At 38.7% G+C, this 19,438-nt stretch overlaps 1 protein-coding gene across 2 annotated transcripts; it reads left to right on the top strand.

Moving 5' to 3' along the window:
- Window positions 1-3,017: 3,017 nt before the first annotated feature.
- On the top strand, window positions 3,018-18,474 carry KATNBL1 (katanin regulatory subunit B1 like 1). Of its 2 annotated transcripts, none has more exons than XM_042814537.1 (10): window positions 3,018-3,115; window positions 9,033-9,160; window positions 10,142-10,182; window positions 10,549-10,828; window positions 12,918-13,036; window positions 13,210-13,260; window positions 13,342-13,431; window positions 13,983-14,072; window positions 14,477-14,570; window positions 16,088-18,474. In XM_042814537.1, the coding sequence occupies exons 2-10, from the start codon at window positions 9,047-9,049 to the stop codon at window positions 16,118-16,120; spliced, it is 912 nt and encodes a 303-aa protein (XP_042670471.1). In that variant the 5' UTR covers window positions 3,018-3,115; window positions 9,033-9,046; the 3' UTR covers window positions 16,121-18,474. The 2 variants fall into 2 exon arrangements, with proteins under 2 accessions (XP_042670471.1, XP_042670472.1); XM_042814538.1 differs by lacking the exon at window positions 3,018-3,115 and adding an exon at window positions 3,460-3,543.
- Window positions 18,475-19,438: the final 964 nt, after the last annotated feature.

Raw genomic sequence — 19,438 nt, forward strand, 5'->3', positions numbered from 1 at the left:
TTGAAGAACAGCTTCTTTTTAGAAGAGCTGCTTACTAACCAGGCCCAGGAACCAAAATATAATTCTATTTGGTAACCTTGACTGAACAAACCAGTTGCTCTACCCTTTAAAAGTTAACCATGAGCATAAGATCACATGACATTCCTCAGGATTTTGAATAAAAGTAATGGTTGCTGTAAGTCTCTCATTATGTCACTCAGAAAATGCATTGTCAAGTTCTTGTCGTCTCTCATTTTTTATGGAACACACATTCCCTATGATGCCATTATCCATTTTGGTACGTTATTTTTCATGACAGTATCAGTCTTCTAAATAAAATTGGATTTTATATGGTACATTTTTAGCATTTTTCTTTTTCTTTTATTTTATATATGTGTATGTTAATGCATACATAGCAGATTATACCCTTGCTGAAATATAACCGTCTGGGGAGAAAAGTATTGTAAAATGAATATTTTTATTAGTGTCTTTGGTATTTATCTACAACAATAATATCATTGATCTGAAGTTAATGCTATTTAACACAACACGTTTTGTTACTCTTAGCACTGACAAAACCATAGAAATTATCAATACTGAAACACTGACGTAGTTCTTAGAGACTTAATTTGTCAAATGTATCTTATGTCCAGCAGCATATAAAACTGCCATGCATAGTTAAGATGGTATGTTGACATCTTTTTTATATGAGAAGTATCATCTCAAAGAAGGAATTGCTTCTTAAAGATTACAGGTACAGAACATTTTTAGGACCTTTTGAGGATACCATCAGCACTGCTTTTGGATCACTGATAAACATGAAAAAGTCAAAACAAGCAAAAAAACATTGTTAAAAAAAAAAGAAACCATATTCACAAAGTAAGCATTAAGTCTTGATTAGTTTATTTCCTCTTCCATTCTCCATATTCTCTCAGTTTTAAGATCTTGTGACAGAGACTCCCACAAGGCATCAAACACCACAGAACCATACCGTGTTTTCTAAGTCCCTCAAGGTTCTCCATGTGATAATTACAATTTCATCTTCTTTAGGTTTTAATTCATTAACCATTATCTTTGGATTTAACTATTGTTCTACAAAAAGGGAGCACTCAGACATAAGAGCAACCAGCATTTTTTCTTCCATTTTCTGATTATACAGGGAAACACTTCTACCATTTCTATCATCAGCATTCAACTTACTTACCTTTTAAAATCTGCTTGGAGCAGGAGCTTTATGCTCCTGATAAACTCCAGAACAAAAGTCTGTTCAGGAAAGCCCAAGCATTTTTAGGCATGCATCATGTGATAATTGTCCTAATCTCTAAAACAAACAACATTTCATCTGTTTCCTTTGATAAAGTTTTTCATCAGTATGGTACCATGTTTCTTAAAGGAACATAAAATAAATGCTTACTGATCATATGTGCCTGGATATCCGTAGTTGAAGTGCTTAGATGACTAAGAGAAGCATGAATATTTCAAGCAGTGTACATCCAAAGTGTTTGAACCAAAGCTATAACATCTGCAAAAATGAACATAAAGTTGATGTTAGGATGATTAAGCAAATAGAAAGGCTATCCCGCAGTAGGAAATTAAGAACGTTTAGTTCATTTAACCTAGCAAAATAAAATTGCTGAGAAGTTATTCTTCAACAGCAGATGCCTATTTGTCATCTGTGATATGAAGTGAGAACGCTTTTAATTACAGAATAATGTTGGCACAAGAAGAATAAACAGGGCATAAATAAATTTAGATGTGAAATTGGAACAAACTCTTAAGCATCAGGGCATTTTGGCTCAAGAGGATGATGAAAGTGCAGCAGCTCTTAAACACAGAATGGTTATGAAACTTTTGAGAAGAAACACTGCGTGAACTGAGGGCTTGAATATGTATCCATAACTCATTTTCAGTGCTATCAATCAAACGCCTTCTTCAAATAGCAGTGTTGTGCTATGTGCCAGTATGTTATAGACCACCTTGTTTTGAAGCCTGAATCATAAGGCAGGGGAAAAAAAAAAAAAAAAAAAAAAAAGAACTAAAAGGTAATGTAGTCATCAATTAGATCCACATAGTCTTGGAGTTACTCAGACACTGAAGAACTGAAGAAATGTTTTAATAAGTGAGTTATGGCTAAAATGATTTAAATTGTCATGCTCAACTTAATGAAGAAAGGAAGTAATTTATCAAAAATTTATCAACGCTCATCTTTTCTTCCCCCAAAACTGTCAGTAAGGTACACTAGGAACAAACATTTTGGCCAATTCAAAATGTCTCTGTGTCAGGTACAGATGTGGTCCCGGTTGTGCAGGGATGTTGTGCATCTGTGTGACAAAATATCACACTTCAGAGCAGAATTTATGATGGAAAAGAATGAAGTAAGAGGAGTTGTAGGATAAATCTCACCTTCTCCTTTGTTTATTACCAAAACAGTCCATCTTTCCCACCAGCTTTATTTCTCAGGTACGTCCTGAGATGCCGTACCCGATCAAACAGAGGGCTGAAATAACACCCAAGCCTCAGGGGCAGAAAGCAGTTTGTACTTAGCTGTACACTGCAGTCAGCGTGGACTTCTCTGCCAGTTTTAGCATCTGAAGCTCGTAACCGTGCTGTGTCATTAGCTGCCTGCGGACACGGTAGAGATCAAATGTTGCAAAGTTCCCGATTCAATAAAAATACTCGAGGAACATTACGCATCAGAAAGCTTTCCCTATGGTGAGCAACACCGGAATGCAGTGACAGCGCTGTCAGTTCCACACGACGCCCGCGCAGCCAGCCTTCGCCCCCGCCTCTTTTCAGGAGGCGCGGCTGCAAAAAACGGCGGGAAGCGCGGGGCGGGCACTGCAGCGCGTCCGAGGGGCCGGCGGTCGACCACCCCGAGCGACCACAGCGCCACCGCTGCCCTGTGGACGCGCGCCGCCGCAGAGGGCTGCCCTCGCAGGTGGGCGGCTGCGGCGCGGCCGCCAGAGGGCGCTTTGTTCCGGCACGGCGCGGGCGGAGGCGGAGCGAGGCGGGGCGCGGCCCAGCATGCAGCGCGGCGCCGTTTGAATGGCGCAGGTTGCGGGCGCTGGCTCCCGGCCGTAGCCTCCTGTGACGATCTCTCCTGTCGGCGTGGGCGGTCCGGTACCATGAGCAGCGGGTGAGCGCGGCCGCGCGGACCGCCGCACCGGGAAGGTCGGCCGCAGGGAGTCCCTCGTGGCGGGGCCCCTCCTCGGCTCGGGGCGCGCCCGCGACGCCGCGAGACGGGCGGGGAGGGGCCGCGGCGGCCGGGCCTTCCGCCGGCTGCTCCCCGGGGTCGTTCGCTCGGGCGGGGCGCCTCTGCGATCCCGGCAGCCGCGGCGCGCGAGTGGGAGCCGGGCCGCCCCGCCAGGCTGCTGGGCCCTGGCGGCCTCCCCGTCGGTCTCGGCTGCGCCCGCGCGGGGCTCGGCGCGCGGCCCTGCCTCGGGTCCGTCGGGGCTCCGCTTCGGCCTTCTTCTAAAACGACGGCGTCAGCCGGCAGTCAGAACCGGCGTGTGCCCACGGAGCGCGGCGGGGTTGTAATGCTGCCCGGGGAGGATAATAGCAGGGGTGAGGCCTGCTGACTGGGCTCTGCGCCCTGGGTGTGACAGGTGCCTTATTGCAGTGCGGAGGAGAGGGAGGGAGCAAGACGTCTTCATTTGCTTCAGGAGCCTGTGTTAATTGCTTTCTTAAAAAGACTTCAGATCTCTTTTTCTGCTGTGCTGGAGAGGTTTGGCTTGTCGTTCAGTGTAACAAACTGAAAAGTGGAAGCAGTTAGAGACTGTGGGGTGGTTTTGTCAGGTTATTCTAGCAACGTGCTGTGCTTTGGAGCTAGGATGAGTGTGATTTGCTTAAAAAACTGCCCCTTTTTGTGAGATGAATGTTGTCTTTCTCACTGCCTCAGTTTCTGTTCTTCCCGCTGCAAAACAGAGCTGCAAAACAGAGCTGCAAACAGTAGCTGCAAACAGAGGACAAGAAGGGTGGTTGGCCTTGGTGGGAGAATTAAATGTAACAGATGGCAGAGAAGGGGCTGTCGGTCCTTGCTGGCTGGAAAAAAAAAATTGTTTCAGTTTAAAGCTGTTCCTTCATTATTAATCAGTGCATGTAATTTTGACTAAGGTGTCAGTAAGCTTATTCAAGTGGATTCAAGTTAGCTTTGTTTTTAATTCCTCAGCTTTATAACTGAGAACTTTTATTATGTTTTAAGAGTAGTATTAATAGTTAACCTCATACGAATATGTTTACATACATGAATATCCTGTGTTGTAGTGTTATACTAGTTTACTTGAACTACATCCTTAAGTTTTGCAGCTCGTCTTCTTGATGCATTTCAGTTAGAATAATAAGGATGTCTATGGATCTGTATCTTGATCCTATGGTAAACACCTTGAGTTTGAATTAAAGATTTTTTAGATGCTCTTGACATCTCATCATCAAAAGACACGCAGGGTAATATTAAGTGCAGTGCACAATGCCACGTGATCTCAAGCCATGAAGTATAGGCACAGGCTGCATTCAGCCTCATGAGGCTAGGTAGGTACCTGTAACTCCATTAGGTTTGGAGTTCCAGTGCACCTTTCTCAGAGTTTGAATTTAAAGTTCTTGCTAGAGATTGGGGTTAAATAGCGAATAGGAAAAAAAAAAATTACTGTGTTTGTTTTTTATGGATAATTTCTTAAAGCTTATTGACAGTATTAATGTGAGAGCTCCAAAACATTAGATCTCTGTTTCCTGCCTAACAGCTGTCAGATAGTCTTAACACAATAGAAGTTTTCCACCTTGCTTTTCCTGGAGCGTTAATAGCTGAAAATTAACAGGTAAAGAACATTGTTTTGTTAGTGGAGGACTGCTTCTATGATTCTACTTTCCAGTGCTTTTTAAAATTTAACATGCCTTTAAATTCTACTTCCACATGCAGAAAATAGTATGGTGCTTTTACTACTTTCACCTCTCCTGGACAAAATACTTTCCTAGAAGTTAAATGTCCATTTATTAGACTGTGTGAAGGAGTACTTTGCCCCATGCCTGGATTCATCCTCACTAAACTTTGTTGAACTACAACTTGTGATCGCTTCCAAAGCTCCATTATGACTGCTTATGGCAGCAGGCCCTGAACAAATTCTGTGCCTATGTAGTAGGAGGCTGAGCTTAAAAAATTGTAGCAATGTTAACTTGTCACTCAAGTAGTATTTCTATATGCAAATGTAGTTGATGTTAATTTTTCCCGTGTAGGTCTCTTCAATTGAAAGAAATGGCCTGATGGGTACAGTTAGCTGAAATTTGTGCCCTGGTGATGTGTAAGGCTTGTCTTGTAGTGTTGAACGAAAACAGTGCATTGATGATAATTCAAGGTTTTAAGGAATGCATTTCTTAAGATAATTCAATACATAACACTTACTGAACTGTCAGAGCATAATTACAAAGTCTTTTTAAAAAAATCTGTTTCCTAATGAAAGCATGTGGAAGGATGTGCAATCAAGAGACAGATGGATTCTGTAATATTTGTCAATCAGGCTTAAAATGGAAGGAAATGATGCCAAATTTACTCAATCTTCTACATCATAAGATAGCACTAATTTATTTTTCTAGACAGATTACCCTTTTGGAAGTAAATTTGGAATAACCATTATTGGAAATGTCTCATAAGCCTTTTACATCTGGCGGTAATTAGTAAAATTAGTTGCTCTTTCCTGGCTCTGTGATGTGTGCCAGCTTCAAATGCATTCAGAGCAGGCACCTCCTCTCTGTGGAGTAACAATTAATGAACTTTTCCAGCTGATTCAAATAAGGATCGATGTTGTCATCCTTGAGAATTGCTCTTGATATAACGTGAGGGCTGGGGGAGAAACCCCAGAACATCTGTGATGGCTAATGTATGTGGAATGCTGTAGGAAAAAGGAGCTTTTAAGAATTCTGGCAATGGATGGGGTGGGACAAATGATTCTTTTAGAGGCTGTTGCAGATGACTGAAACAAAACTTTCACGTTTGTTTTGCTGTCTGCAAAGTACTCAAGTCTGTGCGCTGTAAGATATCTGTTATGTTAAAACATGTGAAGGTTACATAACATGCACAGAAAAGTTTGTCCCCTTCTGGGGGCCATGCCCAGAATGTCAGCGGATGGGAGGGAGTGGCAGTGTTTGTTAATACTTGTCTTTGACAGCTATGCACTTGGAAGCCATTTAGTGCTGCCTTCCTTCATGCAAGTGCTGTGTGATTCTAGAGGCGTATTGCATCTGGGTTAGATCAGAGTTTTGTGGGGGATATTTATTTAAATAATTAGCACAGTATTAGAGCTGCTGGGAGAACTCTGCCAAGGTAACGTCCAGTGATTAGTTAAGGATAACCTGACTTCCCATTACACATGGTTGCTGTTATGCTGGTCATTCTGTTTCCTGAAAACTGAGGAGAGGGGAGGAAGGATTGTTATCTGCTTAGAAAAGCCCTTCGTTAAAGGGAGAAAATGGATGGAATGGGAGTCTGTCAGCATGATGAACTTGTGTGTTTCTATTCTGATTTACAGTTGTCACAAAGTGTGCTGCAGAACAGTTTAAGCTTGTATGTTAAAGGACTAAGGCTGAAGAGACTTCATTTTATCCTTATTTTTTCAGTCATGTGAAGCAGAGGAGTTGTATTAGCCTTAAGAAATAATATACTAGGCTGTTTGGAACAAATATAGCTAGCTGCACTCATGATGATGGGATTGTCAAAAACTCAAGAAGTCAAGGTATAAGTTGTGTGACCTGATATTTAAAAAAATATATATGCCTTTTTAAAAATTCTCCATATGTATAAAAAAATAGCAGGGGATGGCAGCGTCTGACTGTTCTAGAATATACCTGATAGTTCTCTTGACTGCTTCAATTTCCTGTAAAGCCCCTCTGTCCCCAGTGTACAGATTTTTAATTGCTGATCAGTGATCCTTATGGAACACTGAGCAGTCTGAGTGATGTAAAGCAAACTGTCATATATTCAGATCTTATTGTGGGTGGTAATTATTAGCTCACAGCCTGTAATTCTGTTTGTGAACCCAGAATTTCTTCGCACCTTCAGACATAGATGCTTTGCTCTATGTTCACCCCTAATCTTTGTTTCTGCTTATTGTTCATCACTGTTCTTTAATTTGTCAGTTAACCCTCATCTTTAGTTTCTGGTATAACCTGGTATTGCCAGCAGCCTTCATTTATCCCCTTCATGAGGTACTGTACAAATATTTCCAACTGCACAGTTTTTCTGCAGATTTCCAGCAGTGTTCGCTGTGGCAGCTGCTTAGATCTCTTATTGCTGTTAGGTATTTCTCCATGCAGAAACTTTCTCTCATCAATGAATTGCTTAATGTCTCGAGAGACCTCAGTGAAGGACTTCAGGAAGCTTTTTTGGAATCCCGGGTCTGATCTGTCCTTCAGCTCTCCTATATCCCATACTGCACTACTTTCTGTGAGTGTGCATCACAGGCTTGGAGAATGCCATTAATTCTTCAAAGCAAGACTCAGTGAGGTTGACTCTTTCCCAAGACATTATTTGTATCTACTAATTCTATTCTTAATTGCATTGTTTACCAATTTGTGCAACAGAGATGTCACTGAACCTTCCTTAAGGCCATCTTTAAATACTGACTGTATTTTCCTTTCGGCACCCTAGCAGCTCTACAGGAGAGGTTCTGTACCTCTCTTAATAACACAGCTATTTCTTCCTAGATTCATATGGCTTTTGGATGTATGCCATCCATTTCTATGGGTCTGTTGCTGTCTCCTTTGCTCATGTTTGCTGCTGCTGCTTTTAGATACCCCCAACAAAACCAACTTGAAAGACCACCCTAAACTGTAGGACAGTGAGCACAGATGTAAGGATATTTTACTTCACTGAACATTCCTTTGTATCTGATCATCAATTGGGCCTTTTGGGATTTCTGTTCCTGGCCTCTAAAGGGGGAGTCTGTAATTTTACATTCTTTTCCTGTTTCAGCTGGAGGCTTCATGCTCTCTCATCACATTTTATCAGTGTATAATCCTTATCTCTTTAAGGCATCATCAAGTTTTATGTAGAAAACTTACCTTTCTAGTGCAGATATTTTGACTCAACCTTAAGAAAATGACTCATATACTGAAACAGGTACTAACCCAGGATTCCTTGTTAAGACATTTTTCTCACCTTATGCTGTTTTCCACTCTTAATTCGAATGCATTTCAGTTTAATACTGTTGTTTTGTACATTAGGAATCAACTTTTTTCTTTGTATGAAAGAGGAGGGAATATGAGATAATTTATTAAACAGGCAAATAAGAAGCTGCTGCTCTGCATGGTTACAAGCTGTCATTGTCACAGCAATAGTCAGAAAAATGATTATTTAGGAACTGAAGTTAAGGACCTTCTTGGTTGTGACAGGCTGATGGGATTTCGCTTCAGTGGCAGTTGGTCCTCCCTGTCCTGGAGTGCTACAGAAAACCACTTGCCTGTATATACATACAGATCATCTGCAAAATAGAAATATTTTTTTTTTTTTTTACAAGTAGTAATACCCAGGTGGTATACTGAGGAGAAGTTGTGGGAGGGAATTGCCAACCAGGTAAGGGGAGATATCTAAGGCATTTTTTCATTCTGATTAAACTTGCCTCGTTCCTGAAAAATATGAAGTATTTTTATTTTCCTGTCTTTCCTCATTTGGAAACAGTTGAGAGCAACTATATTTCTTTAGATAGCAGATGAAATAGACTTGGAGAATTCTCATGAGTAATTTGTCTTATATTTTACATGAATTCCTGCATGTATGGTATCCTAGAGTGCAGGTGTACTGAACTGATCTGTAAACAAGATCCGTGTATCTTGGGGATGGCAAAGAGGGATTTTTTGCTTTTGGTGGGGAGCTAAAGGCGGGAATTCTGAAGTGCTTATCGGAGAGGTACTAACGAGGCTTCCAGCTAATGTTGCTGAACGGTAATGAATTGATTTGTTTATATAATCGAATATCTTGCAAGTATTTGAACTGTAGTTGCTAGTTGCATCTGAAGAAAGCTGGCTGTTTTACAAAATATGACCTGAGTTAATCTTTCCCTTGAAAATAGGGATTTGAGAGATTATGGCATCTGAGGCTCACAATGCTAAAAAACAGAAAGTACTGCATATTGAAGGTCGTCCTGTTGATCTCCCCAGAAAAAGAATCTCTTCTTCCACTAAAAAGATCATGAAGGAGGTAAGGTATTTCTGTCTTCCAGTGAAGCTGAAGTTAATATTCAAATAAAAGTTTATAGCTTTGCGCAATCTAGAACTGGAGACATAGCGGTGTTGAGTATGTTTTGTATTTAGATGTAGAATAGAACAGCAGTTATATCATGAGAAATATTGTTATAGGCACACAGGGATGACACAGATGTATCATGTTGTCCATATGAGCAGCAGATAGCAATTTGGTTCTGTTCCTCTTCTTTCCTGAAATCTTATCAGAAAAAGTTCTAGGTTAGGAATTCTATTGTCAAAAAGTTTTCCTTTGTTAAGAAACAGTAAATCTGAGAGGTGGGGTAGGAGAAATAGTTCTTAAGACATTGAAGTTTACTATAAACATTTAGAAATTCAAGTTCAAGCTGTTGCTTAATTTTCAACGGTTTTATGAATCTGTATGGTGTAACTCGAATGAATTTTCTTAGTCCTTCAGATTATTAACATTCTGTGCAGCCTAATTGGTATCAGGGTGCTTATGTTTCCTGTTGGTGAATCTAGGATAATCAAGCTAGTTCTACCTACATCAGCTTTCGTTTTTTTTGTTGCGCTTTGAAGAAATATTTTCTGCTGCCATCTTTCCTAGCATCTGCTAATCTGCTATATTGTTGGCCATTAGGTGTATATGAGAGACAGTTAATGTAACTTCACCATCAAATTCCAGAAGCTTTTTTGATACTAGTCACAGTTTTTAGTTCTTTGTCAGTCTCTGATGTTACAGTCCTACCTCTTCCAAAGACTTCGCAAACCTTTAGTTGACTGTGGTGTTGCAAGGACAGCTGTATGTCTACTTACCACTGTGAAATAATTTATAGAAATGTTAGTGTAGCTGTGCTTCAAACAGAATAGAAAAGGTGGCTGGGAGGGAATCCTTGGCAAATTTAGTCCATGATAAAGCAGTGATGCTGTTTGAGTCTTTTTAGTAATAGCCTGTCCTCCTTTGTTCCCTTTCTCCCAGGATAAGAAATCTCCAAAACAGCTGGCTTCATACACAAACAGGTAGGAGGGTCTTGCTGTTTAGAGTCTGAAGTTTCAGGAGGGAGTCAAGCAGGGAGGAAGAAGCAATTCAAATTTATTACAGCACCCAAATTGTCACAATGAAAAATCGTAACTGTACCGACAGTGCTTATAGTTGTCCCTTTCTATGATAATGAGTTAATTTTTTTTAAAAAAAGCAGGAAAACAGTATTAGTGGTAGGTTTTATTTCTGATGACTCAGTTGTCATGAGGCTATGTACTGATGGTGAAATGCTGAAGTAGCCTATAAGTTTACTGCCGAATTCATAATGATGTATTTTACCTTAATACAAAGTGTTGACTTACGCACAGAATTACCTTTACTAAAATACTCCTGTATTTTTGCAGAATAACAGTTGGAAAAACGGTGACCAGTCCCCTATCTCTCTTCAAAGCAGTACATTGTAAAAGAAAAGTCCATTGTTATACTGCAAAGCCTTGTTACAAGAAGAAACAGTTCCCTAAATCAAGGGGCTGTAACATGGCAAATAAAGAAAATGAACTGGCTTGTGCAGGGAATCTGCCAGCAAAACTGAATGACGGTCGTACACACTTGCTGAATTCTAGTGACTCTGGCTCATCTCAAACAGAAGGCCCCTCTTCCAAATACAGTGCATTTTTTTCAGAGGTAAGTTGAGCTTAAAAGAAATCTGAGTTCAGTGTAAGCATTCTTGTTAGTTTTGAATAGTTTTTTTTTGAGTAGATTAGTTTTCTTAACATTCAGATTGGCTCAGTTTGTGATTTGCAGTCTTATTCCTCAGTAGACTGATTCAGTTGCCAACAGTAGTAGTCCTGCCACTTTATCAGCACAAACTTAGATCTGACATCCTAGTCTAATTTCAGATCATACCAGCATCAAGTGAAAAATATTGTTTTGGCTGGGTTAGATTTCATGACTTAAGATGCATGGCCTCATTTGTTTTTGAAGATGTGAGTGTATGGATGGGAATAAGCTGGTGAGATTGGATGGGGTTGTTTTTAATAGCGTTAGCTTGGTGACCATGAAAACAACTTAAATGATTGTAAAAGACTGTTCTTACAGAGATTACTTAAGGAAACTGAAATGGTTGCAGAGCTTTTGAAACTGGCTACAACATCAGATGAATATGAAATAAATGTGTTTTGTGACAGAGCTTTCTCAGTCCTTTTCTGTTGAGGTTTTCCTTTCTTTCAGTGTAGCTGTTTTAAACACCTACAGGCCTCACTAGGTAACAAAGTGAGTCATGGCAGAAAGCATGACAAGTAAGACTGTCGCCGTACCGTCTCTTCATGGCAGCTTCTACCTACAGTTCCATGAAGAGAGTGCTCTGGAGGTGCCAAGTTGGTGGTACCTTTAAACACCATTTAAACTAATGGCTTCAATGAGTGAGTGGCAAATAAGCTAGAAGCAGGAGAGGCTGTGTGATGGGGAAGGATAAAAAAAATTGTGGGATCACAGAATGGTTTGAGCTGGAAGGGACCTTAAAAGATCCTCTGTTCTCAACAGCCCTGCTATAGTCAGACACCTTTCCTTAAATCAAATTGCCCAAAGCCCCATCCATCCAGGCTTCAAGCACCTTCAGGGATGGGATATCCACAACTTCTCTGGGCAATTTGTTCCAATGCTTTACCACCCTCATAGTAAGGAATTTCTTCCTAATATCTAACCTATACCTACCCTTCCCCATATAATGGGGAATATCTATCCTAAACCTACCCTTCTGCATAGATAAAAAAAAAAAAAAAAAAAAAAAACCAAAACAAAAAACAAACAAACAAAAAAAAACACATTAGCACTTTGTCACAGAATCACAGAATGGCCAGGGTTGGAAGGGACCTCAAAGATCACCAATCTCCAACCCCCCTATCACATGCAGGGCCACCAACCTCTACGTTTAATACCAGACCAGGCTGCGCAAGGCCCCATCCAACCTGGCCTTGAACACCTCCAGGGACGGGGCATCCACAACCTCTCTAGGCAGCCTGTTCCAGCACCTCACCACTCTCTCTGTAAAGAACTTGTCCTATCACTGTACTACTTGTCAAGTCTCTCTGCATCTTTCTTGTAGGCTCTCTTTTCATTGGCCTTCTAGTACTTAAGGTTTCCCCAAAGCCTCCTCTTCTCCTGTTCAGTCAAAATTCCCTCAGCCTGTCTTCTTGGGAAAGATGTTCCAGCCCTTTGATCACCTTCACTGCCTTCCTCTGAATCTGCTCCAACAGCTCTATGTTGCTCTTACACAGAGTCCCAGTGCTGGATGCAGTACTGCAAATTGGGTGTCAGAAGAGCAGAGTAGAGGGGACCGATCATCTCTCTTAAACTGCTGGTCATGCTTCCTTTGATGCAGAGCAGGTGATGCGATGGACTTTCTGGGCTGCACACTCACGCTGCTGGCTTGTATGAAGTACTTTCAGATGTAAAGTATTTAAATAAGCGCTTCTCAAAGTTGTTAAGACTTATAGGTTAATGCCTATGAGTAAGTGCTCCAATTATTAGATATCTCTATTCAAGTGTTTGCAGACCTTATTCTTGCAGATTTTAGGTATAGTAGAAAGTCTGTTGGTGCCTTCTTCCAAGGGTGATTCATGCTCTAAGGCTACTATTAAGAAAACTTCTATTAATCATACAGGTGGTAAAATATATTTTCATATACTCCAGCATTGCCATACTGAAGCAGCTTATTGTGTCATTGCTGACTACTTACCTTGCTGTCAACTTCTGTATTCTTAAAAACATACAGGTTTCTCAGGACCATGAAACTATGGCTCAAGTTCTTTTCAGCAGGAATCTGAGGCTGAATGTCGCTTTAACCTTTTGGAGAAGGAGAAGTATAGGTGAACTGGTAGCCTACCTATTGAGGTAAACTTGATTTTCTCTTCCCTTATGTTCTTAAACTGGTAGCAAAACCAAATATGATGCAGTCTTTTAGGATTTCCTTAAATCTTGTAAATTATCAATAATTACTTATTAATGGAAACATAGTTCAACCTGTGCTCAACTAGTGATACTTATTTTATCTTCCATGTTTCTAGGATACAAGATCTTGGAGTTGTAGTAGACTGCCTTCCTATGCTTACAAACAGGTACAAACAGGAAGTGGGACATGCGAATGTACTATGCCCACAGAGAATTTCTTGCACTTCTGAAACATCTTGTTTTTTAAGTTTACAGGAAGAAAAACCATATATTTCAGTTGGCTGCTGTGTAGATCTTTTGCCTTTAGTGAAATCACTACTTAAAAGCAAATATGAAGAGTAAGTATCAATTTCAGATGTCTAAATGCCATTCCTTCCTGGCTATGTGGTATCCATGTGTTTAAAGATGTTTGGTCCTCTGACTCATCTTCCTTCCCACCAGCCCTGCCTTTCTTGGGGAAGCACCTACCTAAAGGAGCTTCTGTATAAGCCTTCATATTGTTTTTAATAGCATTCAGGGGTTTAATTTAAAACAAACAAACAAAAGTTCTGCAGGGTTAAGCAACCATGGGGGAGTTAGTTTTTGGCTTCGTGTAGGTATATCATTCTAAACAGTGAAGCACAATGGCAGCAAGGTTTCAGCATGTTCTTTAACATAAGATCAATTAAACTTTCAGGTATAACATAAATAATCTCTTACTACTTTTTAAGAAGTACTTTAGTTTACAACTTAAAAAAATGAGAACATGGGCAATTGCCTAAAATTGAGAATTTGTGCAATTCTGTCTGTTCCAAACCAGCAAATGTGTGGCTTTCTAAATTGCATTTGTGCTTGCATGAAAGTATTGGCTGACTTGTGGATATTTGAATTGTATAAAATGTTATTGCAGATATGTGATAGTTGGTCTAAACTGGCTTCAAGCTGTAATTAAAAGATGGTGGTCAGAACTATCTGCGCATAAAGAGAGGGCAGAGGATGGGTGAGTATAGTGTTGGAAAACATTTAAATGTTTCTGTAGCTGATTTCATCTCAAAATCCCTATTAGTGCTGATCAACAGGAGCGCACCTTTTTATACAAAGGAAAAATTGATGCTTACAATTTGAAAGTAGAAGCTTAAAAGCATTTAAGTTCTTTAATTGTCAAGTCACAGGTGGTGTTTGGAAATTTGTTTGAAAGATTATCATTCTTGTATTTCTTTTGATTTTAACTTCTAGCAAATAAAGAATATAATTATTGGGATATTAAGTGCTGCAGAAAAAATATTGATCTGAGTTTATGCTAATATTAAGACTAAAGCGATATACAGCATGAAACACCTCTTTCAATCAAAGTATGGGAAACTGTAGTATACATGTTAAAAACTATTATTGGTTGTTTTTCAGAAATATGGTTATTTTAAAACAACAATTAAGTGAATTATGGGAACAAGAAAATCATCTTACTCTGGTTCCAGGATATACTGGTAATATAGCAAAGGTAATCCAGTTACAGTTGTTCAGTAATAAGTATAGTTATGCCATTTATACATGTGGTTTTCCTCTTACTGGATGCTATTTACTCTAAACTATTAAAGGCTAGAACTGTATCAGCTGTTAGAGTATGTTTCACCAATGCTCAAGTATATTGCACAGTCCTTAGTCTGAAATTCTAGTATTGCGGTTTAGGATGCTGATGAATTTTTATCTTTTCCGACCTTTATAAAGTATCTCCTTAATGACATTTAATAAAATAGTAAATAGTAATAAACCTTAGAATGTTCAAAAAAAGGGGTTCAGATAAGTAAGTAGACTGTGAAGCACAGGTGTTTTCTTTAAAATTTGCTGTACCTCATCTGTGTGTAATGCAGCGGATTCTCACTCTGGCAAGTGGTGTTAGCATTTGCATGTTAAGTTACCAGGGCAAGTGACAACATGCTAAATTCTAAATCTTTTTTCTGGCCTAATGCTTAAAAAATAGTAATTTTGTGGAGGGCAGAAGAGCAGCTCCATCTGAAGTGAATGACCTCTGTGCCCTTCTTGGCATACTTACAGTATCAATACTATGTGTGATGTCCGATTAATACATGGTTTGCTGTGTGTGTTACTCATCTCTCTAAAGGTAGTTTTCTGAGGCTGGGCACCAAAGCTTACACTGAGGAAGAAACCTCCCTCCCACTGGCATGACCTGAGAAAGGCAGGGAATGAACCAGAACATAAAGCAGCCATTTAGAGTAAACTTGAAAAGAATTTAGTGATTGCCTGCTCTATTTATATGTGTAGGAACTTGGTTGGATCTACAACTACTCAGAATCTTACAGTACATAGTTACATAGAATTTGTTGTATTGGTGAATCGAGCAAATAAGTTTTTTACCCTTCTGGGACTGCTCTGCTTCCCTGTCTGGAATTTTGACATCTCTACAGGGCTAATTACAGGCTTCTTACAGAGTCTCAGATAGTTGATATTTAGAAGAATCAACTAACTCTCCACTGGTAGAGCAGTGGTAGCTTGTAATATAGATTGCCCAGTTCTTCTGATGGATCAGTGTAGCAGTTACTGCTAGCATCAGTTTTTCCTTCTTTCTGTTCGTTTGCCTCCTTAAGGTTCTCCAGGATGTGTGTGACCAAGGGCACAAGTGAGGAGCAAAGGAAAAGTATAAGAATGTTGGAGGGGTGTAGGGTGGGTAACAGTGACTCTTAAACATCATCATTTAGTGAGATTATGTCTATGAAATATAGTTTTGTATCCTGCCACTGGTGTTTGTGAAGTGAGCAAAGAAATGCTAAGTTGATGGCTTTAGACAATTAGTGCCACTGTGCTCATAAGCATAGCATTAAAAATTGTTTTTGAAAGAATAAGAAAAAAAACAGTCCTGAACATGTGGATATTCTGAAATTTGCCCTAATTGTAATTCTTATATTATGGTCCTGATTGAGTAACCTATTCTCAGACCTACAGTTGGTATTATAAGAGTAGGTAATATGACAAACATTGTCTTTTTTTTTTTTCTTCTAGGATGTAAATGCTTATTTATTACAACTGTGCTGACACGACTGAGAAATGATGCGCTTATGTGGTGAAACAATCCTTTAAAATGTTCCTGAAATACATACTATTTCTGAAAGCCTTCTGAAAAATATTGGTGGAAGAGAACTGAACTGTCAAGCTGTTTAATGAAACCACTAACGAAATCCTAACAATCTACTTCACATTGAAGTGGAAAAATGTCTAGTAGGAGCAACTTTTACTTCAGTGAGGTGAAACTGCACTATGAAAACTGTATGCCTTTGCTGCATTTGGGATTCATTCAATTACTAGGTATTCACTGTTTTCCTACAGCGTTGCATAAAAAGATGAATTCAAGTGGTTCTGCCGTCTTGTCTGACTGACAGTAATAAAGAACCAACACGAGCAATCGGCATTAAGAGCTTTTAGTGTTCATTCACAAGAACTCCAAAATGCACAGCTATCTTCCAACTATATTAAAGACAACTCTGAAATATTCAATTATTTCTTTGTTTTAACTGAAACTAAAGACAGTTTTTGTTTGCACTATTGAAAAAGCATACAACAAAAATGCCTTAATTACTAGTGTTTGAAAAAGCCAATGTGTTGAGATGTAAGTAGCTATTGTATGTTCAGACTGTGATGAAAAAGTGCTACAGAAGTCAGGGTTTCACATTGTGTAGTTGTTCTTGAAACATTGCACATATACAAAAATTAATGTAAGAAAAATAATATGAATACCTGAACTTAAGCGTGGATAAGCAGTTATTACAAATGTGAGCAGAATGGTGAATATACCAAACAAATTTTTTTTATATTGTATGTGGATTTCTAACATGATATCTTGTTCTGTATCATTTAAACTACATGCAAATAAGTAAATATATTAAATGTATCTACTGTTTTCTTCTCAAGTTCATAAAAATAATTTCTAGAACAATTTCTTCCACAGTACTTTCTATTGTAGATATTTATATCCGTTATTTGTGAAATGTTTACAGCCAGACAAGGCCATTGTTACTCAAGTCACATCCTTCATATTCTACCTCCTTTAAGGAAATGGCAGATAGCTTTGCAAAATCAATTACTAACCTGATTTAATGCTGTCAAATTAGTACTATTTTAAACTGGAAAAAAAAACCCAAACACAAACATTGAAAAAACTATCAACTTTTACTCTTCTACTGTTGTTCTTTGCTATTTTAATTTAAAAGCTATACAGTAGCAGCTCTGAGGGAGTTTTGATTTTTAGTCTTGTTTCCATGTTTTTATCTTCTGGTTAGGAAGCATGCTTTTCCAATTAAAGCATATAAAGTGCCAGTTTTTCAATTGAACAGAAATATAACACCAAATCCGTTTTTTAAAAAATTAAAAGAAGAATGATAAAGTACTTGGAAAGGTTATTTTCATGTCTAGCATAAAATGAATGCACTTTTACTGAAATGTCAGGCAAAAAGACTAGTGTGTTTTATTTTGTTGTTTGTTTTTTTTTTTTTTACTTTACGGATGAAACAGATATCTTACAAATATCTCAGATACCTTACAGATGAGATTTAAACTCAAGTAGTGGTCAACAGCTTTAGGCCTCCTGTTACTTCATTTGTAGTTTATATTTTATTTATGCATCATTATTGCTGTTTTCTGAAGACCAGTTAGAAATTGATCATCAGAACTTGGTGCTCTTTGGTTATTAGAATATTCTTCAAACTATCAAATGTATTGTGCTACAGGCTATCAGCTACAAGGAAGAATGTTTAGACATCCCAAGATTGCAGCTTTCACTGGGACAATCTCCTGAGATATACATAGCACAACGTAGCTGGAATTATGTATAACTAGAGGTATTTCACGCCACAAAGATTTTCAAGGCAGAACTTAGTGTTTCTCAGAATGTTTTTTCTGTCTAGTAAAAAAAATTGAACTACAATTCAGTAATGTTATTTTCTTTACTGTTCTTTAGAGCACTGATATATAAAGCTAACAAAGGCTTGGAAAGTAACTGCTGGAGCTCTTAGATGGCTCCTCAAGGAGCATACTCTAAAGGTGGTGGAAACTCAATTTTTAATTTTTCCTGTTTTTGTTTTTTTTTAAATAGATAAGGTGAAAAAATTCATGGCCATATAATTTGGATACTACAAGAAGTAATGACTAATTAAAATGAAATACTTTACTGTTCAAAAACTCAGCTCAATAATAGGTATGAACATGTAGTCTTAAACTGAATTGTACGTATGGCCATGGATTTAATAATATATAACCGTGGATGGTGCTTTTTTTAAATGTCAAGATAAGATTGTCTTTAGGATTATTATTGATGAGTAATAAAATAATGCATTATTTTTTAACTGCCAAAAGTTGTATTTTGACAGCATCAATAATACAATATTAAACTTGAAGTCATTAGTATCTGTGCCTTATTTAAAATGATCTTATATGTTCAGAAGGCTTTTACTTGAAGAGTGAACTAGAATTCCCCCTTCCCTTAAGCTGAAGTTACAGAAGCTTTCTAGGAAATTGACTCAAATTTAAAATGTTTTCATATTAGGTAAATATTTATAAAAAATAAGTACAATGTAGCTGCCAGAGTATAGGCAGTGCTGAAGAATGGAGGCTGAAAAAGCTACCCCATTAATGAGCTGGATATGAGGAAGCTAGCATGACCTAACCATTATGTGCAACTCCATTTGGAAGGAATCGCATCTCTTTCTTAGTAAAGAGTATTCTGCAGTGGAACACCCTATCACAGGTAGGTGCTGCAGTTCCAGGCTATATAGTAATGCTGACAAGTAGTTAGTGGTATTAAAAAAAAAATGAGCATTCACTTTCCAGGAGCTTATCTTCAGGAGGGAGACATAGTTTAAGTCATCTTAAGGCTGCCTTATTGTTATCAGAGGCTGCAGTTTTTAGTGTCTTGGGAGCAGGAGAGGTGAAAGAATAGGCAAGGCCAAAAAAAAAACCCAAAACATCACTCCATGTCCTCAACTGTGACATCAGTCCCATTAGTTTATTTTGTGTATCTAAAGTAACTTGTGTTTTCTTTTTCTGGTGTCTGAAGTAGGCACATTTTGTACTTTATGCGTTGCATTGACGAGCAATGAGTTTTTTGAAGACATGCTAGTATCAGGGTTCATTTTTTCCTTTCTTGAAGAAGTGGATGTTCTTGTATGTAAGAAGTTTTGCATAAGAAAGATTCATCTTGCAACTTAAATATAGCTGCTTTACAATGTTCATCTTGATAGGTCTTCCATTATTACAGAAGTCTCAATATATGGAGATCTGCAGCTGTATTTTGTCTCCAGTCTTCTGGTGCAAACAGTCATATGGCTTAGGCAGCTATTTGAAAGTACAGAGCAATGCAAA

Source organism: Centrocercus urophasianus, unplaced genomic scaffold (assembly GCF_019232065.1).
Source record: "Centrocercus urophasianus isolate 14NV4802_14NV808 unplaced genomic scaffold, USGS_Curo_1.0 seq_14, whole genome shotgun sequence".
NCBI lineage: Eukaryota > Metazoa > Chordata > Aves > Galliformes > Phasianidae > Centrocercus > Centrocercus urophasianus.